At 39.7% G+C, this 21,936-nt stretch overlaps 1 protein-coding gene across 2 annotated transcripts in view; it reads right to left on the bottom strand.

Annotated features, from left to right (window-relative positions):
- Nucleotides 1–16,469, bottom strand: part of GYG1 (glycogenin 1) — a 33,370-nt gene extending 16,901 nt beyond the window's left edge. Inside the window, exons 1-4 of one of the 2 annotated variants that reach the window (XM_054585189.1) lie at nt 16,317–16,469; nt 13,968–14,103; nt 12,149–12,323; nt 11,643–11,805 (exon numbers count right to left, since the gene is read on the bottom strand). In XM_054585189.1, the coding sequence (XP_054441164.1) occupies nt 11,643–11,805; nt 12,149–12,323; nt 13,968–14,103; nt 16,317–16,323 (481 nt within the window). In that variant the 5' untranslated portion in view covers nt 16,324–16,469. Of the gene's footprint in view, nt 1–11,642; nt 11,806–12,148; nt 12,324–13,967; nt 14,104–15,730; nt 15,756–16,316 lie in introns of those variants that run through there. The other variant, XM_054585190.1, reaches the window with a different exon arrangement.
- Between the last annotated feature and the right edge of the window lie 5,467 nt (nt 16,470–21,936).

Below are 21,936 nucleotides of genomic sequence, written 5' to 3'. Positions count from 1 at the left end.
ATAAACACCATCAGAAATGGGGAGGAGGGCAGTGAAGGAAAATACAGGGTACCATGACTGCATATGGAAGTGGCTCCAGACCTTGTCTGTGGGATTAGAGAAGGAGGAAGCTGTATTCAAGCCAAGATCAAGCACAGGAGTAGCTGACAAATGCAGGTGGGGAGAAGGAGGGCAGATGTTGTTTTAGGCAGAACAGACAGCACACACCAAAGCCCTGAGGTGGGCAGGAACATGAAGCTATAGAAAGAAGACCTGGAAGGTGGTCTGTTAAGTGGACTACAGAAGGGAAAGGGTACCAGGTAAGTCTTTGAAGCGGTAAGCATGGACCACACCACACACTGGGCCTGGATTTTATACTTAGTTAAAGATTTGGATTTTATGTTAAGAGCAATGGGATTTAAAAAAAAAGTAAAAGAAAGCCAACTGAGATAATGGGCTTGTTTTCTGGAGCCTTCAACTGTTGGCTAATCATCAGAAGGCCCGGAAGACATTCTCCTAGTGCACTCTTCAGGCAGGTCCTGGTTAGTCATCCTTGGAGCCAAGGACAACCACAACCTCACAGCATAGTGCCTGTTCACCCCTTGTGGTTCCTGGATGTCATGCCTTTCTTAGAAAGTGAGGACTATGCTGTTCATTCAAAAGAAATAAAAACAATGAAAGTCCAAACACCTAAATCATAAATGCACAAGTAACCAAATAGGTCACTAAGCTACCTCAAAACATTCTGCCCTACAGCCCATGTGCTTTCTGCTTTTAGGCTCATGAGATTTCAGAAAACATGTATAGATCCAAAATCTCCCTTGCAGCAGCAGCAGCTGGGGGTGGGGGTGGGTGTGTGTGTGTGTGTGTGTGAGAGAGAGAGAGAGAGAGAGAGAGATGGGAGGCAGGGAGAACCCCACTCTTTTGAAGTTTGAAGCTAGTATACTGAACAGTTACTTCCCTCTTCAGTATGCTATGTCCCAAGACCCAGCTTCTTTTCTAAACATACAGCAGGTCTGATTGGCTGTCACTACTATTTGGTTTTTCTTGGTTTTAAAAGAAACTTATAAATTTGAGATTTACTTAATATTTAGAACGAAGCAAGATCAGGGAATAAGGCTTAACGTCCAACTGTCCCTGATTCATACTCTGTGTATCCTATCCTTTTCAAATACCCTCAATCAACTCTGTGGATTAAAGGCATTTGTTGAGCCAATGTCTACGGGGCAACCTCTCTGTATAAGGAGGCTCCAATAGGTCCCCATTCCTCAAGAGACAAACAGTTCCAACAGAAAATTGGAGTTCTACCCTTGCAAGCTCTAAAGGACAACAAAGATGGCAGCAGGATATGTTTCAATTGTTACAGGAACAAAAGATGATTTTAGCTATATAGACAAATTGACATAGTTTGAGATGCAAAATATTAAAGTATAATCACTATTAATATTCATCAGGTGCTCATTTTGGATTCTACAAAGATACCCTGAATATGGATACAAACACTGGTGGTTGAGGTACAGAGGCCTGAAGTCTTACTAACTTCTTTTTACACATAATCAGCAAATAAATGACAAAATTATAGAGCATAGACTCAAGGTTGCCATGGATTAGGGAGGGGTAGGAGGAGAGAGGGGGCCATGGCTACAGAAGGGTAGCATGAAGGATCCTTGTGATGAAACTTCTCTGCACTGTGACTGTGGGGGTGGCCACACCAATCTACGCATGATAAAATTACAGAGAAACACCTTACGTACACACACTAATGAATACATGTAAAACTGGTGAAATCTGAGTAAGGTTGGTGGATTGTGTCACTGTCCAATTCCTGCTTCTGGAGTTACAGTTATGTAAGATGTTACCACTGGGGGAAACTGGGTGAAGGATATAAGGGGTCGCTCTATATTGTTTCTTACAACCGCATGTAAATCTACAATTTTCTCAGAAGTTTTTTTTTTTTTTCGGTCTAAGGGTTATGTGGTTAAAATGCAGAACACAGTGAAGAACTGTTAGTCATTATATTCTAAATTCCGCAAGCACAGAGACTATGGCTCCTTTTGCTTAACACTGTAAATTCCACAATGTAGCAGAATGTCTTACACTAAGTAAATTATTTGTGGAATGAATGTAAGAACCTTGAAGATGTTCTGTAGCAGCAGGAAAATTGAAATAACTTAAATATTCCACCAGAGAGGAATGGTTAGTACATTGTGATACTAACCATTCATGGCAATATTATTTAGCCATTAAAACTAATGGCTCTAAAGACTATCATCCAACCATGCGATATAAAGATATACCTTGACATACATAGTAATTATAACTAAGAACATAAACATTCATGTTGGAAGAAAAATAAGAGTAATTATATAAGGGGAATGGTATTAACAGGTGTTTCCTCCACATTACTTTTCCTTAATATTGTTGTATTTTTGTAATTTTAAAATAATAACTAGGGGCAAGAATGAGAACCATATTAAGAGCTTTTCTTTCTATACATTCTTTGCTTGTTAATTTATTTTTGTTATAAAGTATGGTATCAAAATATATATATTTAGGTTACAAAGCAAAGCTTATTAATAATAAAACTCTATATACAACACCCAATTTAAGAACTGAAACATTACCGATTGTTGTTTAAGTTCTCTGTGTGGGGCTCCCCAGTGCAATCTCACCGTTCTCTACCCCAGAAACAACCACTTGTCATGAATTTTGTTAGTAATTGTATTGATTTCCTTTATTTTACCATATATGTATGTAACCTGACAAAAACTGCAGTTTTGCTGGTTTGTAAACTTTGTAAAATTAGATACCATTTTTCCCTACTTGTTTTTTATGTCACATTAGAAGACCTTTGTTAAACTAAGCAATGCCACTTAAACTATTTTCTACATGTAACACAGTGTAGAAAGCCATCTAATTCCGTGGAGGTCAGAGCAGCAGTTGTAAAACAGAAATTTCCAATCCCATGAGGTAAGCCTGGGAAACAGGAGTCAGAGCTTGTGGCTGGCTGCCTCTGGCCACGAAAGGCTGGTTCCATTTACCCTCTTACCCTCAGGGACCCTATAAACAACGTGTGTCGCAGCAGGGCTGAGAGCACTGATGGGACAGGATACAAGCAATAAGTAGAAAAGACCAAGCAGGAAGGAGACTTGTGAATCAATGGTGCCCATTCAATCTGCAAACCCTTAAACGCTCAACACAGACGTCACTTCCAGAAGGGACACTATAAATAATGAAACTTCCAAGGCCACTGACCTTATGCTGTGACCACAGGTCACATCAATTTTTAGCCAAAAATTGTAAATTAAAAATAGAATTAAATACCACCTAGAAGTCTGTGGCTTCTTAAGTAATTTTTAAATTTAGCACTCTAAGCATCTTTTTTCCAAACACACAATTTCACATCTCAAGGTCAGGCAAATGTTTTATCTTCATCAGAAAAATCTGTGTGATATTTTTCAATACCTTCTTTGTAAAAGTCCCTACGTTAGAGCACAGTTCAAAGCAGAGTGCATATCTGAGCATGCCTGTGCTTCAAAACATACAAGATGCCTTGAAGACTGTGGAATCTTCACTGCAAAATACCAATGACTTTTGTCCAGTATTCTAGTTAAACGTCCAGAGGCAACTTTATTTATTCTGACAGGTTCAGACATTTTTAATTTCAATCATCTCAGAACCAACAAATGTGATCAGTAGGAATGAAGCAGCTGTGATCCAGCAGGCACGGGTGTGCTGAAACAGGTGAGAGACACAGAGAAGCGGGGGGGAGAGAGAGAGAGAGAGAACAAGGACATGCAACATGGGACACGTGGCACCCACTATGCAAACAAAAACAAATATGAGATTCTGTATAATCCTTCCCCCAGCTTGCCAAATGCTAGTAATAACCTCATAACCACTTGGTATTTTCCAGGTCTTTTGACCATGTCATGAATCTGGTAACTATGGACATATTATAGCATTTGTCAGAAACTGGACCTATTATTTTATAAGACAGAAATGACCTTACATACTATCTTTTACATTGTGTACTTGTTTAGCGCTTGTGTAGTTTGTGTGCTCTCCCACAGTTTGTTGGCAGCTGGCTTGCCTGCCGTGCATAGCAGGAAGGGCGGGTCAATTCTGGCTTAAACATGAACCTGTGTTTCAGCCATAGGATTGCTTTCCTGAGAACCATGCCACTCAAAGTGTGGTGCAGGTTCCAGCAGTATGGGCGTCACCTGAGAGCTTAAGAGAAATGCAGAATATTAAACCCTACCTGGACCTACAGAAGCAGAATCCACATTTAAATTCCCAGGTAGTTCTGACATGTTAAAAATTGAAAAGCAATGGTCTAGAGTCTTTTAGAGAGTGACTCTTTTTTATTTTATTAGTACAGAGAATGTAACTCTCAGAAATGTCATTTTAATGGAAAATGTCTGAATTATATAAATTAGATATGGACATTATAGGTAAGATGATGAATAAGATTTGTTTTTGCTCTCAAACACTTCTCAATCTAACAAGGAGGTAGAAGGGTAGATATCAAGCAAAGAATGTAAATTAAAATATGCTTACTACTATGATAGAGACACACACAAGTGCTGAGAAGAAAATGTGAGTCACTCCTTAACAGTGACTTCCCACAACATACTTGGCAGGTAGCATCATCCCTGCCTATAGCGAGCATGCCAAGGATGACTAAATTATAGTCTATGAATGGCCCCATTCTTGGGGTTATTTCTATGAGGTTTACTAAGGATCATCAGATTAACACCAGGTTAATCCAGAAAACCCAGGCGCTTGAGCCTCGGCATCACTGCATCTCACTGGTCTGTACCCATTTCAGTCAAGAACAATGGATTTATTTTACCATTTTATGTTCTCACTTTTTTTTCCCACCTTAAAAAAAAGATCCTTAATAATCAAGGTATTAATTACACAAATTCAAGAAAACATCTATTCTTGGCTTAATTTTCTCTTTCTCAGTCTAAGGCAGGTCTTCCTGGTCTAGATTCCCTTAGCACTCTGAACTTAACAGAATCATAATTACATAATTAATTGCATAATTAGTTGTTAAGTGTCTGTAAGATCTCACAGACTATACGCTTTAGAGAGGCAAAGACAAAGCCTGCATTTTTTTGCCAACCTATTCCTAGCCCTTAAAATTAGCATATTGTTCAGATTAAAAGCTAAAATAATTTTTGAAACAATGAATAAATGAACTACAGAAATGCAGGCAAGAGTAATATTTCCAATAATACTTCCAGACCCATAAAACAATGAAAGACTATCAATGGTACTACGGATTTAAAAAGACAAAATATTTCTAGATACTGTGGCCCAGAGGGATTTTAATTTATTGTGGCTGTAGAGATAGAATATTTAAGCCTCTATTTCTTCCTCTGCAAAATGTGGAATATATCAGCTACTCTCTCAGAGACATGAATTTTAAGTAGTTAATCTTTAAAAAGGCCAGTGTAATAGAGATTTTCTCCATTCTGTATCATTCACAGGATATCTTTTTATGAATGTTGCAGGATGGGATAATTGGGAGAAAAGGGACAAAACTACACATACAACCCAGCCATAAAGTGGAGAAAGTCTCTGGTTCTATCATCAGCTCTGGGGCACTGGGCAGGCTGTTGTCCTAAACTCTAAGGATGGCAGGTTCCCAGTACTAGCTTTATAGCAGTCCCTCCATAAATATCTGTTGAATGAAAACATTAATAACTGAATGAATGAATGACTACCTCATAGGCCTGTTGAAAAACAGGTGAAAAAGTAAAATGATGAGTATAAAAGCCTGTACACACGTAACACTTTAGTCCCTTCCTTCTCTATTTCTCACTGGGTTCATGATCTCTGTTGGTTAGAAGGCAAGAGACAAACAGCAAAGATTAAAAAAAAAAAATACTCATGAGTACTATGAGATAAAAATAGCTCTTAGGAAAGAAACTTGTGTGTGCTCATTTATTTTGCTATTACATTATAACTTTTGTGTTTCATCTTTACTTATTCAAGATACTTCTTCATCAAACTATCAATTAAATGACATACATTCAAGAGAACAGAGAATTTTCAATGTAACTGATGAGCTACCCTAAGGGCCACAGGCAGCCTCGTGTTTGGGCAGCTGGGATAAGTGTACCACAGGCAGCTATCAAGACAGGAAACCCAGTGAGGTGGACCTGAATTTCTAAGCTAATTTGCTTTGGACAAGTACTATCTAGAAACACCTCTTCCTTTCATTCCTTTTTTCGGCAGCTCCAGCCTGAAGCCTAACTATAAAGATTAGGGCAAGTGGCATTGGGGTCAATTTTCCACTTAACAGAACTTAGCACAAAATCTTTTCTGTTAAAAATTTTAAAACCTTGTTGTACTCTTCTGGTTTACTACACTCCCAAGCATGGATTCTCAGTGAACTCTTAGAATTAGAGTATGAAACACACAGGTATAAGGGCCTCACAGCAGAGCCAAGATTCTGCTTAAAGTAAAAACATATCTAATATTCTCTCACCAATTTATTGTCTCCTATACTTTTTGAAAATGCAATCATAGACAAAAAGTATATTACCCCAATAAAAAGTTTAGGGTATTTAGGTTATGATAATTAAAATGAATCTTAAGACTTTTGTTTTGTAAAAAAGAAAACATCAAATTGATAAATATGAATTGCTCTTAATAACTTAGGTTTTTGACACTAACACAAGCAGATGAAATTTAATAGACAGCAATTTTCAAACACTGAACTCTTGTCTTCAACTGTATAAGTACCCTTAATTTAGGCATTGCATTGGCCAAAATGTCTCTCTAGTTTTTTCCATAAAATGAAAGACAAATTTTTCATTTTCAAAAATAACTTTATTGATTTGGATATTTTGAGTATGTCAGCTATCTCCCTCTGTTGGCTTCTAGTGGGTAGAGGCCAGGAAGTGCTGCTAAACATCTTCCAATGCATCAGACAGCCCAATAGCACCTTCACCATATGCTGCACAAATCTTTTTTTTTTTTTTTTTTTTGCATTTCAGCTGTGTTTTTACTTTTCTTAAAATAATAAAGCATAATACACTGAAAATATTGTGTTTTTTCTTCCATCTTCAATATTAAAATGGCTGCACAAAAATCCATCCATTTTGGTTAAGTTTTTTTTAAATCCATGCTGATAGGATAGCTGTCACAATACAGTCTCACAAAACTGTTTCAAATGAAGTTAAAGACAACTAAGCACTACTAGAGCTATTGTACAGAAAAAACTAAATGACTTTTTGGCCAACTCAATGCTTTAGAGTCACAGGGGAAAAGAAAATAAACCTCAACTTGCATTAACATTGATTTTTCCAAATTAAGCATCAAGTGCATCAGTTTCATTGCACCTGAGTGTGTGGAGAAAGAATATCTGATTAGTATCTATGATATCATGACCTCTTTCTCCCCCTTTCACTGTTAGCAAGTCCTGAGGTTAACATTATCCTGTCACATTTTACAAAATGTTAGTTTACATCTATTTCACAACAGCTATTGTTCAACTTCCAGGAAACATGTAACTTCAGTTATGAAGTAAGCGCCAAGACAGTTTGCTAATACAAACAACAGTATAGGAACTCAGACACTTCACTATGGGAAATTACATGTCAGCCAGCCATGAATCAGGTATCAGTAGCTCTAAATTCTAATAACTCTACATATCTGGGAAGAAAGAAATAAAGGTACCTAGCACGATTTGCTATATTAGGATTATTCTATTGGCCAGACGTGGTGGTGGCAGGGAGGGGGGTGTGACTGAGGACCGGTGTGACTGAGGACCAGTGATTAGAAGTATGACAGCCACATTCTTTCCCATTGAAGAGCTGTAAAAGCAGCTGCAAATGCTCAGCCATCAGCAGCAGCCTGTGTGGCTTGTCAGTGGATACCCAGCCCCATCAGTTTTTGTTAAATGTATGCAAAAAGTTAAGCAGGACTCCAAGATACTCAGACTGAGATATAGTCATCTGCAAACTAGTTTTCTTCAATATCAGCATAAAAATGCTGGGACTTAAACCTCCTTGTTCAGTGAAACTGAGGGATGGGTGGGAAGATACCTGTGGGTATTAGAAAATGTATGGTACTGTGAAAGGAAACATCTGAAAATCTTTGTCTCAACTGTGGTGTAACACCTAAACAAAACTGGGCACTGTATGGAAAACCCAAGGCACAGCAAGGTTACTGCCATTAGAAAGGATGGAGCTCACAAAGAAATATTTTCTTAAAATTAAGCTTAAGTCCAGTACGTCTTTATGTCACGCAAGTAGGGATTCAAGAAGATAGTACAGTAGTCCCCCCTTATCTGCAGGAGATACATTTCAAGACCTCTAGTGGGTGCCTGAAACTATGAATAGTACCAAACCCTATGTACAGTTTTTTTCCCCCATACATATATACATACATACATACACAAACACATTTTATGGCTTTTCTTTGGCATATCTGAACTGCCAGCATCACTACATTTGTACTTTGGGGCCATTGTTAAGTATAATATGGGTTACTAAAACACAAGCACAGTGATACCGGGACAGTAGATTTAATAACCAAGACAGCTACTGAGTGACTAACAGGAGGGTAGCATATGAAACATGAAGATGCTGAACAAAGGGATGACTCAGGGCAAAGCAGGACAGCTTGAGATTTTATAACACTACTCAGAATTGTGTGTAAATTACAACTTATAAGTGAATTTTCCATGTTTACTATTTTCAGACTATGGTTGACCACAGGTAACTGAAACCACCGAAGCAAAACCATCAATAATGGGGGGTTGCCGTAAATACCTCCAGAGAAGAGTAGGCCTCCACGGTATGGAGTAAACATTCTTTGATGAGTAAAGCTTATTAACACGTCAAATGAAAACAATCTTTCATGTAAGAGCTATTTTATTCTTCTGTTGAACTTAAGCAACATATTGAGGATAATTGCAAGTTCTCAACTGCAGAGTTAAATTTTCAACTCTGTCAATTAAGTAGTTCGATTAACAGAGAAAATTCAACCCTTGACTATTAAAGAGCTAGTATATGGAACACCTTACAGAAAAGCCAGCATTTGGAAACCCTGCTGTTGAATAATGGAGTATGCTAGCAGGCACAGAGAAAAATCTCTCAGTGGGTTGAGATTCTGACTGCAAAAGCAGAAAGTGCTTTCTTGTTGAACATTTTTTACACATCCCTGCTTCTTAAAAATAAATTCATCAACTCCTCTAGTACCTCTTGATTTTAGAACAAGGAAGATAACCCAGGTTGGTTTCTACCAGTTAATTAGTTTTATATTCTAAAACTGTAACCATAACACACTACTGTTTGGTATCTAAATGCTTATCTCTCAACAACAAAACCTAATACTCTTCTAAATCAGAAACTGAATTCTCCTTATGTTCTTAAAATCATGTGGATTTTAGGCCACTGGGTCTACTTTAGAATGTGACTCACTTACTGAAATTGAGAATTTACACTAATTTCTGGCAGGATTACACTACTTCCTTCAAATTCAATGAGAGGAGGTAAAGAAAGTTATACTCTTACAGGAAGGTTAAGATAAACAGTGGACTTCTGCTAAAAATACTCTCATTTTCCTTTTTTGCAAAAGTAATTGTTTTAGCAGTAGAAATAAGGAATACATGTTTTGAATTCAAATACTAATATTGCTTTCATTCCTTATGTGAAAGAAAAACAGTAGGAGCTAAAAGTCAGTAAAGTGAGGAAGTTACATTTGGCCCTGACCACAATGAATACTCAGCACATTATTTCTTACTTAAGACTGATTAACGGCAGATGCTACCATTTATTATGGTCCAGATATTTCTGCTGTTTTGGAGCATGTAATGTCCTGGCATAGAGTAGTTTCTCAACCTCAGCATTACTGACATTTTAGGCCAGATAAGTCTTTGCTCTGTGGGCTGTCCTGCGTGTTGTGGAATATTTGGCAGCATCCCTAATCTCTACTCACTAGATGCCATTAGCATCTTCCCACTCAGTGGTGACAACCAAAAATGTCTTGAGACGTTACCAATCATCATCTGGGGGACCAAATCACCCCAGGGTGAGAACTACTGCCACAGAACATAAAGTAGCCAAATAGTAAAACGAGATTAAGACTTAAACTTCCTTAGTGTTTTCAATAACATTTCAAATAGCTGCATATTCCAAATCCTCAAACGACTAAGGAGAATTCAATTTCAGTGAACAGCAATAACAACCCCAATTTCAGTATTAAGTATAACTTAAAATGTTTTAACTTCCAATCTTTTCACTTCTAACAAACTTTTATTTATTTTTAAAGATTTTATTTAGTTATTTTTAGACAGAGGGGAAGGGAGAGAGAGAGAGAGGGAGACAAACATCATGTGTGGTTGTACCTCATGTGCCCCTACTGTGCCCTGGCCTGTGTCCCGATGGGGAATCAAACCAGTGATACTTTGGTTCCCAGGAATCCACTGAGCCACACCAGCCAGGGCCAAACATACTTTTAGATTTACTCTTTTAATTAAATTTAAATTTCAGATTTTGATTTTTAAATTTATACCAAGTTAATGGAAATGAATCCTCATATCTGCATCCAGCCTGAATCTTAGGTCCACTGAGGAAGGCTGTTTCTATTAGTTTCAAACGATCTGCTCACTGAAAACCTCAGGTCTGCTCTGGAGCAGGGAGAAAAGAGGCCCCCGGAGCCTAGTGCGCCGCCAGAGCTCAGGGCTCTGTCCCAGCCCCAGGTTCCAGGCCCAGGCTTTTGCCCCCATGTCAAGTATCTGACAGAGTCGCTGCTGAGGCGGCTTCTCCTAAGAGCATGTCCTTCTTCCTAGATACACTGGATCTTTCCTTTATTCAAAAGGTTCATCAACATTAATTTTTAAAAAGTTGCTTTTCTCATTTTAACTGCTACTTTTGTCTTGATGTGTATGCTTCTGTTGTAAAATAGCTTATTATTTATCATTTCAGAGACTGTCCTAAAATGAAAGCATACCTACTAATTCAGTGATCAAAATTTTCCAAAGCACGTGAGGTCCTAAATCACAAGTAGTCAGAACTGTTCTATATATATACATGTCATTAGAGATACACTTAAACATTACGGAAAATGGATGCTGACTTTACCAATGACCTACTCTTTGCCCTTGCAGATACCACTCTTTCAGATACAAAACCTTACAGAGAATAAGAATGTGGAGACAAAGACTATTCACATAAACTTTCTATCTTCTTTTTTAATATTTTCTAAGAGAATAGAGCCAAACTATTAGGTTTATTCCTCCAATTTCCATGGAGACAACGCTCGATCCTTTAGGTCTTACAGGTAAGTTTACTCAGGTTTAAAGACAGTTGTTAAAAGTTTTAATTGTGTCATAGTCTTCTAAATTCTTGAATAATCACAATTCATTTGTCATACTCTAATTCAGACACCAGAAAGTCATTTAAAGGCAAGTCTGTAAACTGCCTGTCCTAGGTTCAGTTACTCTTATGTACCTGTAGAAAAAAGATGCACGTGCACACACGAATACACATGAGTATTTCAAAAGTGCACAACATAAAATGCTTGCCACATCTCATGTAATCCTGTAATCCAGGCACAAGGAACCACTGCAACTCTCTCCCCAAGGGCAGCTTCCACAAGTTACTAACAGCTTATCGGACATAAAGGTAATAGATACGTACCATCAAAACTACCTTGCTCAGAGGCCATGTGCAACAGCTGATTGTATGTTGCCACTGAAGGCTGATAAACAAAGACTCCGGAATTGAAGCAGTCTGGCCACCCTGGGTCTGGTGCCGCTGACAATTCTTCTCTCTCAAAAAGATCATCAATATTTGCTAGGACCTGATTCAAAAGAGGCAAGGGAAAGCATTACAGAAATGTTCTGCTACAGTACACCTTTCTTAAGCTCTCCTCAAGTTACCCAACACGAAGGATAGAATCTGCTGCTGGCCTTAACGATTCAGACGAGAGCTGTAAGGCAGCCAGGGCCTACTCTCCTTCGTCACCTGACACTTTTTTAAAATCTGAACTTTACTGTCATGTCTTGACAGCATTCCTCAAATGCATAGCTCATCTCTGTTACAATATACATCTTTTATATATACATATGTGTATATAGATGCGCGCGCGCACACACACACACACACACACACACATTCTTTTTGGCCATCAACACCACACTCACCAGAGTATCTGCATCCATGAATACACATTTTGAATACTGTGTAAGTGACCAGCAGTGGAGTTTAGTTAACGTAACACCCAACTCAGGCCTCTTCATTAAGGTTAGATGAGCAGAATCACCACTGTCCAAAACGTCTACAATGATGACTTCATCAAAGACTGTCTCTAAAACTTTTCTGTCAAAAGAAAATTCAAAGACAGAGTTTAGCATCTTTCCCGAATAAGTGGTACCTAACATAAGACTGCATTCTTATTAGCCTATTCATGCATTAGTAGAGCAATCTGTTACTTTGGCATAGTATAATCATTTAAATATGTCCTCATTTACCGCAGGACAAATTATGTTAATTTGCATGTACAGTTAACTTTACTAAAATAATAACTGCTAATGCTGAGCACGAAGCACTTCTCTTAAGACTTTATTACAGAAGTTTTCTATTTTTTATTGTACCACTGAATACCAGGCAAATTGCAGAAAGAGCCTGTAAAAGTGTATTTAACAATGTATTTAACAACTATATCTTATTAGAACTGACTCTTTCTGACTACCACATATTTTTACAAATGATGCAAAGTAAATGACACATAATGTCTGCAATGAAGTCTATAACTAATCACTCTTTCCTAAAGAAGTTGACAGAGAACTACTTGAATCTATGTGTCCCAAAAGAAGTGAAAGGACTCAGTTACTTGGTTGCCATTTTTCAGAATAGAATATAACCAGCATTTATTATGTGTTTAGCATGCCTGGTATAATGAGAGACTCATTTCATTTTGTGAAGTACAACTCTTCTCTGTGCCCCAAATTAACTAAAGATTTATTTTAGAAAGCAATCTTGAGATGGGTTAAGCGGGGGCATACTTAAGTAAGTCACTAAACTCACTACAAGTTAAAACATATGATTAGGACAGATCATCACTGAAAGTTTATAATGCCAAACATGCAGAACAAAATTGGTATTGTATTATCTGTGTCCAGAATACATCTGTCTTACACACATCCTCACTAAACAGACTACAAATTATGACAAACACATTTAGAGATAAACTTTTTGGCATTTTTTAAATTACCCTTTAAAAACAAGGTTGTTTTTGTACATATATGTATGTAGATATAGATAAATATAGATATATATTCTCCTTTTCAGAGGTCCTTGGCATGTGTTTACATATTTTGGAAGAAGTCACAAAAAAGGCATTTTCAATTTCTAAGAGGATCAGAAGAATGCAAAAATAACTACAATACAGAGTTGCTAGTGTGCCTAGATAGTTTTAAAGTTAGTTACTATTAGGAACTATATACTTCATAATTTTAATTCCAACAAATCAAACTGATTTAACTCAATCAACAAGCAGCTTGTGCCCCTCAGGACACAAACCAAAATTCAGAAAGTCCTTTGGCAAATATACTGACGTATTCATTTGTAAATAAAGATCTTTGGATTACAAATATCAACTGGCAGTGGAGAAAACGGCTATTTTCTTTCAAAGTCACCTGAGGTTTGCCTGGTTTGAGGGAGGAAACCTTGTAGCCCCTCCTGCGTTTTGCGAAAGGAGTGCCACATAAGGGAGAGTCCTTCTCCTCTTCAGAACCAGTGAGAGTGTGAGACAGACTACCACATCGAAGAAGGGAGCGTCGGTGGAACAGCTCCCAAAAGCTAGACAGAGTTTTCAAACCCTGGAATCCTTTATTCAGCAACTCTCATCTTTCTCGCAGATGCTCAAGCCCTGAAAAGGGTATGTGGCCTCGGTGTCCACTGATGCCAGAAATGGGAAAGGGACATCAGAGCGCCACCACAGAAAGGCAGCAAAGTCCTCACCTCATGGAGTCTGAGACCTGCGGGGTGGTGAGCACCACCAGCCTCCTGGTGGTCCTGTGCTGTTTCAGAGATGAGCCCAGGACCAGGGCTCCTTTGGCGTAGGAATCGTTCGTGGTTAATGTCACAAAGGCCTGATCTTAATACAAAGAAAAAAAAAACAACACACTCATTACAATGTCCTACCCCGAAAAAGCTACTACAGGATACTTTGTAACCAGTAATTTGGCAAAAATCAGTTGCTCTCCCAATCTGCCCTAATTTAGAATCCAAACAATCTAAATTCTCAGACTTGTTTAATGCTTAGAGGGTGAACCTGAGGCAATTAACAGATGATAATGAAGAGACAGAGAAGTGCAGTTTCGGTTTTTCCTATACGGTACCAGGGACAATATTTTCAACCAACCACAAATCCAACAAACACCCCCAACTGAGAACATCTGAAAGCAGAGGCCATATGCCTCATTTGGGTGCTTACATTTCTGCCAGGTCTTGCGCTTTTTATACTGTTTCCTCAGCCTGGAGCAAAGGCCACCCCACCACCCCTCAAGAGCCACTTTGAGTGTCTGCTCAAATGTAAGCTCCTCAGAGGGGCCTTTTTTCTATAATGTTTCTATATAAAAAGTGGCCAATTGATGTTCAATGGACTTAGGAATCATCTTACAAGTCCTAACACATGTGCCTTATTTTCCTTGGAGAAACCAGGGGTACCCCTTACCCTGCACTCTGCCCCTCCCCTCAACATATTCACTCTCATTTTTTTCTCTTACACACATAAAACTGTTTCCAATAATCACTTAACTCCTGGGATCAAAGACAAACAGAAGGGTTTTTCTCCCTACTGAACAAATCCCACCTGCCAAGACCAGCAGCCCAGCCATTGGGATTTCCCCAGGCCTTCCCTGGGAGGATTCAGGGGCACACTCTGTTTCTAAGGGGATTTTAACATTAGCAGTTTGGTGGGCATCCAAGCGTTCAGGATACCTGGGATCAAGCTCTGGCAGGGGTCACTTGGGGGCACTGTCGCCCAAACAGGGAGATGGAACATTTTGTCACAAAGTCACTCTCTGTCTTAGGTTTCCTGATTCTCCCTTTGCCCATTTTCCAATGTGGAGGCAGGAGGCTGTGGATATTACGTTGAGAAGTGCGAGGAAAGTGCAGGTGGTCAAGCTGGGCCCGCGCATCTGCTTCCCCCAGCCTCTGACCAAGGCCCATCTTCACATGCAGTGCTGGCCTCTTTTCCAGGCAAGCTCACTATTAAGTTGCAGAAAGACGGGCCCCGCCCCCGAGGGCCACTGGCTTCCCAGCCAGTCTTCCTCTCGGAAAGCACACAACAGTGACACCTGTCTCGTGAAAGACCCATCACCCTCTGTACTTGCTGTTCCTTTAACCCCTCATAAGACTGCAACATTTCAGTCTGCCCCAAGGGTACTTGACGTGGGGCACAATGAATGATGATGTTTCACTCAGAAGCACTCCAGGTTCCAGGGGATCGGGCAGAAAAGTTTAATAGGGAGGTCAAGGATTTCAGGAAGCAAGGATACGGATGACTTCCAAGACGAAGCACGGGACAGAACAAGTGCTTCGGAACATGGGCTGCAATACCAGACCGAGCAAACAAGACAAGTAACAGGAAAGGCCACAGACACTTGGGTAGGACTTCAATCTCCCCACAAACAGATCACATCTGCAGTCTTTCTGCAGCTCCATTGCTGTATGTAACATCCCGCGCTATCAGCCTCGACACCACGGGAAGGACCAGTTACCTCAGAGCCTTGGTCCTGTGCAGATCCGCCTAGCGACCCGGACACCTTGCAACAAGTGGGCCGGCGCCCCCCCCACCGCCCTGCTCTGGCTCCCGAAACCGGCCTCAAAGGCCTAAAAATAGGCTCGGCGTGAGCGCAGCGCCGGGGCGGGCGGCCGAGGAGCCAGGCCGCCTCTCGGAGTTCCAGCCCGCGGGCGGCGGGTCCTCCTCGATGCCGCTGCACCCCCGGCTCGCGACTGGAGCCCCCGGGCACCGGCTCCCCACCCCCACTCGGCCCCGCGCAGCTGCTCCAGCCGCTCGGCCTTCATGTTGAGAGCAGGAGGAAGGGCAAGGAGACGGAAGAGGGAACCAGGGCCCCTGTGAAGGCCCAGGCTCTGCCTGGCTGCGCAACACGGTGCCCCCGGCACGGCGGCAGCTGACGCAGGAATGCCACGCCCGGCTGCAGCCAGCCTGCAACTTCGCGGCAGTCCCCTGGCCGGGAACTCCCCGGGGCGGAGGGGCGGGGAAGGGCCGTGCGGGGCGAGGAGCCGGAGGTCCGGGGGCGGCGGGGCTGGGGCACGCAGGGCGGTGGGCGGCGCGGCGCGTACCTGCCATGGTGCTGCCGGGCGGTGGCCGCCGCAGCCGCAGGCTGCTGGCTGGGAAAAGCCGGGCGCCTGGTAGGAGCGCAGCCGGCGAGTAGGCGCGGCGGGAGCCGAGCGTCCGGCCGGAGCGCTCTTATAGCGGCCGTCACGTGGCCGCGCACGCTCCCGGCGCCTGCCGACTGTCGTCCCTTTAACCGACCCGTGGGGGGCGGTGGGCTGGCGGCTGCGGGACCTGGGCTCCTTCTCAGCCCCTAGGTGTCTCGGGCTGGGCTCCAGATCCCGCTCTCCGGCACCTCTGGTCCCGCTTCCGTGGGGCACCTGCTTGGCACCGCGCGCCTCAGTGCCCCCGGAGCTGGGGATTTGGATGAGGACTGTGGGGCGGTGGGTGGCATCAGCAGGAAAAACTCCCAAAGATGCCAAGTGGTGGGGAAATTTACAAAACAAACCAACCCCCCAGATCACTCTAGTTATAATTCATCTGCACTGCCTGAACTGAACATATAGTTTAATTCCACTTTTTTTTTTTTTCACGTAGAATTCCAAATTAGCCCCTGGAAGAATTTCTTACTGTTCTCACAATGGTTTTGTGGCTTTGACCGAAAAATAAAATGAATTTGAAGTATTTTATTTAGACTCTTGGGAACCTCTACATCAATTAGATATTTAAATGTTTCATTTAATCCTCATAAAAACTCATGGAAATAGGTGTTATATCCTTTTCTTTACAAATGAGGAAACTGAGGAACAGAAAAGTTAATTCTACTTATCTATGGTCAGAGTTCTCAAGTAAGTGCAGAAGGTAGAATTTAAATCGTGGCAGTTTGATCTACAGAATTGATCTTCCCACTGGCAAGGCCATCAAATCTCTGGTACACTGGTGCCTTAAAAAGGTTAGTAAATTATAGTAACTGTGGTTGGGTAACATACTTGTGTAGGGTAATCTGTGTCATAAGTCATGGAAGGGTGAATCTGTCATTTTTTTAGGGAGTTGAAAAATAGTTCTCTAATGTGATCACACCCTTCTCCTCTCCCCATCTTTTCCACCAGGAAAGCAGCAGGTATATAATTCTCTGCAAACCATAGTTGCTCAGTAAATGCTAAATGGATGCCAAACAGGGAGTTGAAAACATGATATAGATGCTTAAGAATAAGTGATTTATTTACAAAGTCAGTATTGCTATTCTCAAACCAACTATATCACTGTTTCCTCAAGAGTAAGCCTGCAGCTCCTACATAAAAATTGCTTGGGACACTTTCTAAAATGCAAATAATTTGGTCCTAAGCTCCTGAATTCTGGGCAGAACCCCAGTATCTGCATTTTAAATACTGCCCTCCAGAAGACGCTCTTGATCCTTCCTTCCCTTCCTCCTAAACCCACCATAGCATGGAGACCACTGGTTTACTTGGCAAGACCTCCTAGTTACCTGGATTATAGACGACCTTTGCAGGAAATGGGAATGTGGGGGCAAAGGTGCAGTGAAAGGGTTTCCACTTGCTCAACCCTGTAGGCTTAGGAGAGTTGGAGCTCTTTAAGGAATATAAGGGCTATACTTGACTGGTAACTACCCGGATAGAGGGAAAATTGAGAGTGGTGCCTCCAGGTCTGAATTGCTCCTTTCCATACCTTTAGGTGGACCTGGAAGAGTAAGGTTTCCATCTTTAACCCAGGAACCTTCTTGCCATCAATGACCCTTACCCACCTGCTGCTCAAAGCCTAAGTGCTGGACTTCGCGTTACTGGAGCCAAAAGGGCAAAACTAAGAGGTGGGGAAAACTAGAACAAGGTCCTTTCTTTTCCACCCCCGGGGTGTTTAAGTAAAATCAGTGGACACAGCCTTCTTTCCCGTGTTACATGCATATTAACAGAAACAGAAGGGTTATAGCTTTTATAACATTTTTGAGGTTGCTATAGTCTACTCTTACTTTTTTTTTGTTTTGTTTTTTGTTTTTAGGAGAGTTGTGTGTGCCTATAATATGGTTAACTCAATAAGCTACAAAATAGCTTGGACTATCACAAATAAGTACATATTGAAATGTCGCCCCAAATTAAAGTGCAGTGATTCTGTTACATGCTTAATAATTGAACAGAAGGCTGACATTATTTTCCAAAGAATCATGTCAGAGAACGTGGATTAATTGTAGGAACTGATTCATGAACAGTGGTCTTATTAGAGCACATGAATAAGCAATTGCTTAGGTATAAGATTTGTTCTCTTTTTATATTACCTTGTGATATCTTTATCTTTCATCAACCCATAACCAGACAAAAGAATCTCATGGATGTCTGGGAACTAGAACAAGATGAAAACTTTCAATCTACATCTTTCTTACAGAAAATAATTTCAAGTAACTTTAAAACATATTGTTCAGTAGTCTCTACCAGGAGGAAGTAATTTTAACTATAGACTGTGCAGAAATATATTGTTATCAGGATACCTGCATTGTTGGCATGTGAGCTGTTTTACAACCAGACATTTTATTGTTTTTAGTAGGACTGTTTTTTTGTTTTGTTTTGTTTTTGCTAAAATCTATGTTCAACTTGGTTTTTAAATAAAACTTACCAATGCCACCAGCTGGACAGGTATGAGATAGCTATCAAGTAAATGCAAAAGAGAACCAGTGTACTAATAAAAATATATTACAAAAGACTCATATTAAAACTGAATTGTTTGGGTTTCAGAAATAGAAATAAAAACATCCTACTCTAATTTAGAAAAATTGTCTTGTTTTCAGAGTCCCAAGTAATAATTATTCATTATATACAAGTATCCAAAACCCAAATATTCTCCCATATTTCTCATGTTATCTTTTTTTATTCATCATCTTCATTTCATATTTTTTGTCTGAATGAATCACACACCACCTGCCCAGTTGCTTTATTGACATACATACGAATCATGTTGTCTTAATTGACCTTACCAATAGTGATCTAGTACCCAGCTTTCCTGAGCTGCCCTGCACTGAGCTTCCATTGGGTAGGAGATCAAGGTCTCTGAAAATTTAACATGCACACAAATTGCCTGGGGATCTTGTTGAAACGCAGATTTTGGGGATGAATCTCTCAGATGACGCCCAGGTTGTGGACCAAATTTGAATAGTGAGATGTCTGAACATTCTGGATTTTAAGGCTTTGAAAGCAGCGGATAGACATACATATTGTAGTGAGACAAAGGCTTTGAGACTTTAATTTGTTAATTTTTTTCCCGTGAAATTTGAACTATCTGAATTTCTGAATCCTGAAGGAAAGATTTATGTTAAAAAAGAAAAGCTCTATTCTACATGAGTATGCATAACCATTAACCTTTTAAACCTGTGCTAAATGTGTATATTCAGCATGGTTGGTCCAAAATTCATTTTAAATTAGCTTTGGAATGCATTACGTAATTTTTTGGCATGATACTTACCTTCCTAATTATGTTTTGTTTAAGATAATGCTGAAACCAGTTTGCATTCCCTTGAGCACACACACTAATTGTGGGAGCAACTGACCCGGAAATATATTCCAGGGCAGAGGGCAACCTGCTGGCCTAAGACACAAACAGTTCCCATGGACAGTTCATGAAACAGATATACCACATCTGGCCAGCCACAGGAACTAACTAGTTAACTAATTACTTAAAATTTTACCCTTAATTGATAACACAAAACCTTTACCCATACTTGTTCCTAGTGATCACAACCCTGTGCAATTTTAATCAGAAGCTTAGTTTCAAGAAATATTATCTTTGGAGGCCTAAAATAGTTCATTCTTCAGTGGGGAGCTGAAGTCCCAAACTTCACAAATTGCAGGGGCCTGGTGACTAGTTACATTGCCTAAAAATTATGTATTAAGATATAATTAACATACCATAAAATGCATCTGTTTAAAGTATACAATTAAATGGTTTTTAGCATGTTCAGAGAGTTGTGCAACTCTCACCACAATCTAAATTTAACATTTTCATCACCCCAGAAGAAACCTATACCCATTAGCAGCCACTCTTCATTTTCTCCTTTCCCTCAGCTCTCAGCAACCTCTAATCTACTTTCTGTCTTCAGAGATTTGTCTGGAGATTTGCCTGTGTCTGGTCTTTTGTGATTGGCTTTTTTTACTTAACCTAATCTTTTCATGCTCCTTCCTGTTGTGGTATGTATCAGCATTTCATTCCCTGTTACTGCCAAATAACATTTCATTACAGTATACAGATATACCACATTTTGGTTATTCATTTCATGGATAAACATGTTAATAGACATTTGGGTAGTTTCTACTTTTTAGCTGTTATGAATAATATGGCAATGAACATTTGTGTCCAAGTTTGGCATGGATATTTACTTTTATCCTTCCTGATATATACCAAGAGTGGAATTGCTAGGTCACTGGTTACACCATGTTTAGCATTTCAAGAACTGTCAGAGTGGCTTTCAAACTGTCCACCATTTTGCATTCCTATTATTAATAGGGTTCCAGTTCTTTACCTTTTAGCCAGTATTTCTTGTGTTTTTTATAATAGCCATTCTAATGGGTTTGGAGTGATATTTTATTGTGGTTTTGATTTGCATTTCCCTAACGACAAGCGATGTTGGACATCTTTTCATGTGCTTATTTATTGGCCATTTGAATATATTCTTTGAAGAAATGTCTATTCAAACCCTTTACTCATTTTTTTAAAAAAATTGGGTTGTTTTTTATAATTGGGTTATAAGAGTGCTTTATATATTCTGGATATTAATCCTATATCAGATATATTTGAAATGCTTATATATATGGTTTGCAAATATATCCTCCCATTCTGTGGGTTGATTTCTTTCTTTCTTGATAGCATTTTTTTTTTTAAGCACCAAAGTTTTAACTTTCTACATTGTCCAATTTATTTTTCTTCTTTTGCTTGTGCTTTTGGTGTGAGATCTAAGAAACCATTACCTAAATCAAAGTATTGAAGATTTCCCCTTATGTTTTATTCTAAGAGTTTTATAGTTTTAGCTCTTAAATTTAAATCTGTAATCCATTTTGAGTTGGTTTTTGTGTATGGTGTGAAATAGAGCTCCATCTTCCTGCTTTTGCATGTGAATATTGAGTTGTCCTAACACCATTTTTGAAAAGACTATTGTTTGCCCATTGAATTGTTTTGGCAGCTTTGCTGAAAATTACTTGACTATAAATGTAACAGTTCTGGACTCAATTCTATTCTGATATGGAGTAAATATAATGCTGTAATGCTATAATGCTAGTTCCACAATATTTTGATTTCTGCAACTTAGTAGAAAATTTGGAATTGGGAAATATGAGTCCTTCATTTTTTTTCCCCAAAATTGTTTTGGCTATTCTGGGTCCTTTGCATTTCCATATGAATTTTAGGAACAGTTTGAAAATTTCTTCAGTAAAAGAAGCTGAAGTTTTGATAGGGACTGCATTGAATTTATATATCAATTTGGGGAGTATTGACAACTACAAGCTTTCTGATCTATGAACATGAGATGCTTTTTCATTTATGTAGGTCTTTTTTAATTTCTTACAACAATGCTTACTAGTACATTGCCTTTTAAAACATAAAACTCAAACAAATTAGGTCTGTTAGCTGCATAAACACCACCAGCATGACAGCTAATTTTCATATCTGCTAGATACTCTAAATTTATATTTTTGA

Source organism: Pteronotus mesoamericanus, unplaced genomic scaffold (assembly GCF_021234165.1).
Source record: "Pteronotus mesoamericanus isolate MK-2021 breed Mesoamerican mustached bat unplaced genomic scaffold, CSHL_Meso_final contig_82, whole genome shotgun sequence".
In the NCBI taxonomy this organism is placed as follows: Eukaryota; Metazoa; Chordata; class Mammalia; order Chiroptera; family Mormoopidae; genus Pteronotus; species Pteronotus mesoamericanus.
This window is presented reverse-complemented; position numbering and strand designations above follow the sequence as displayed.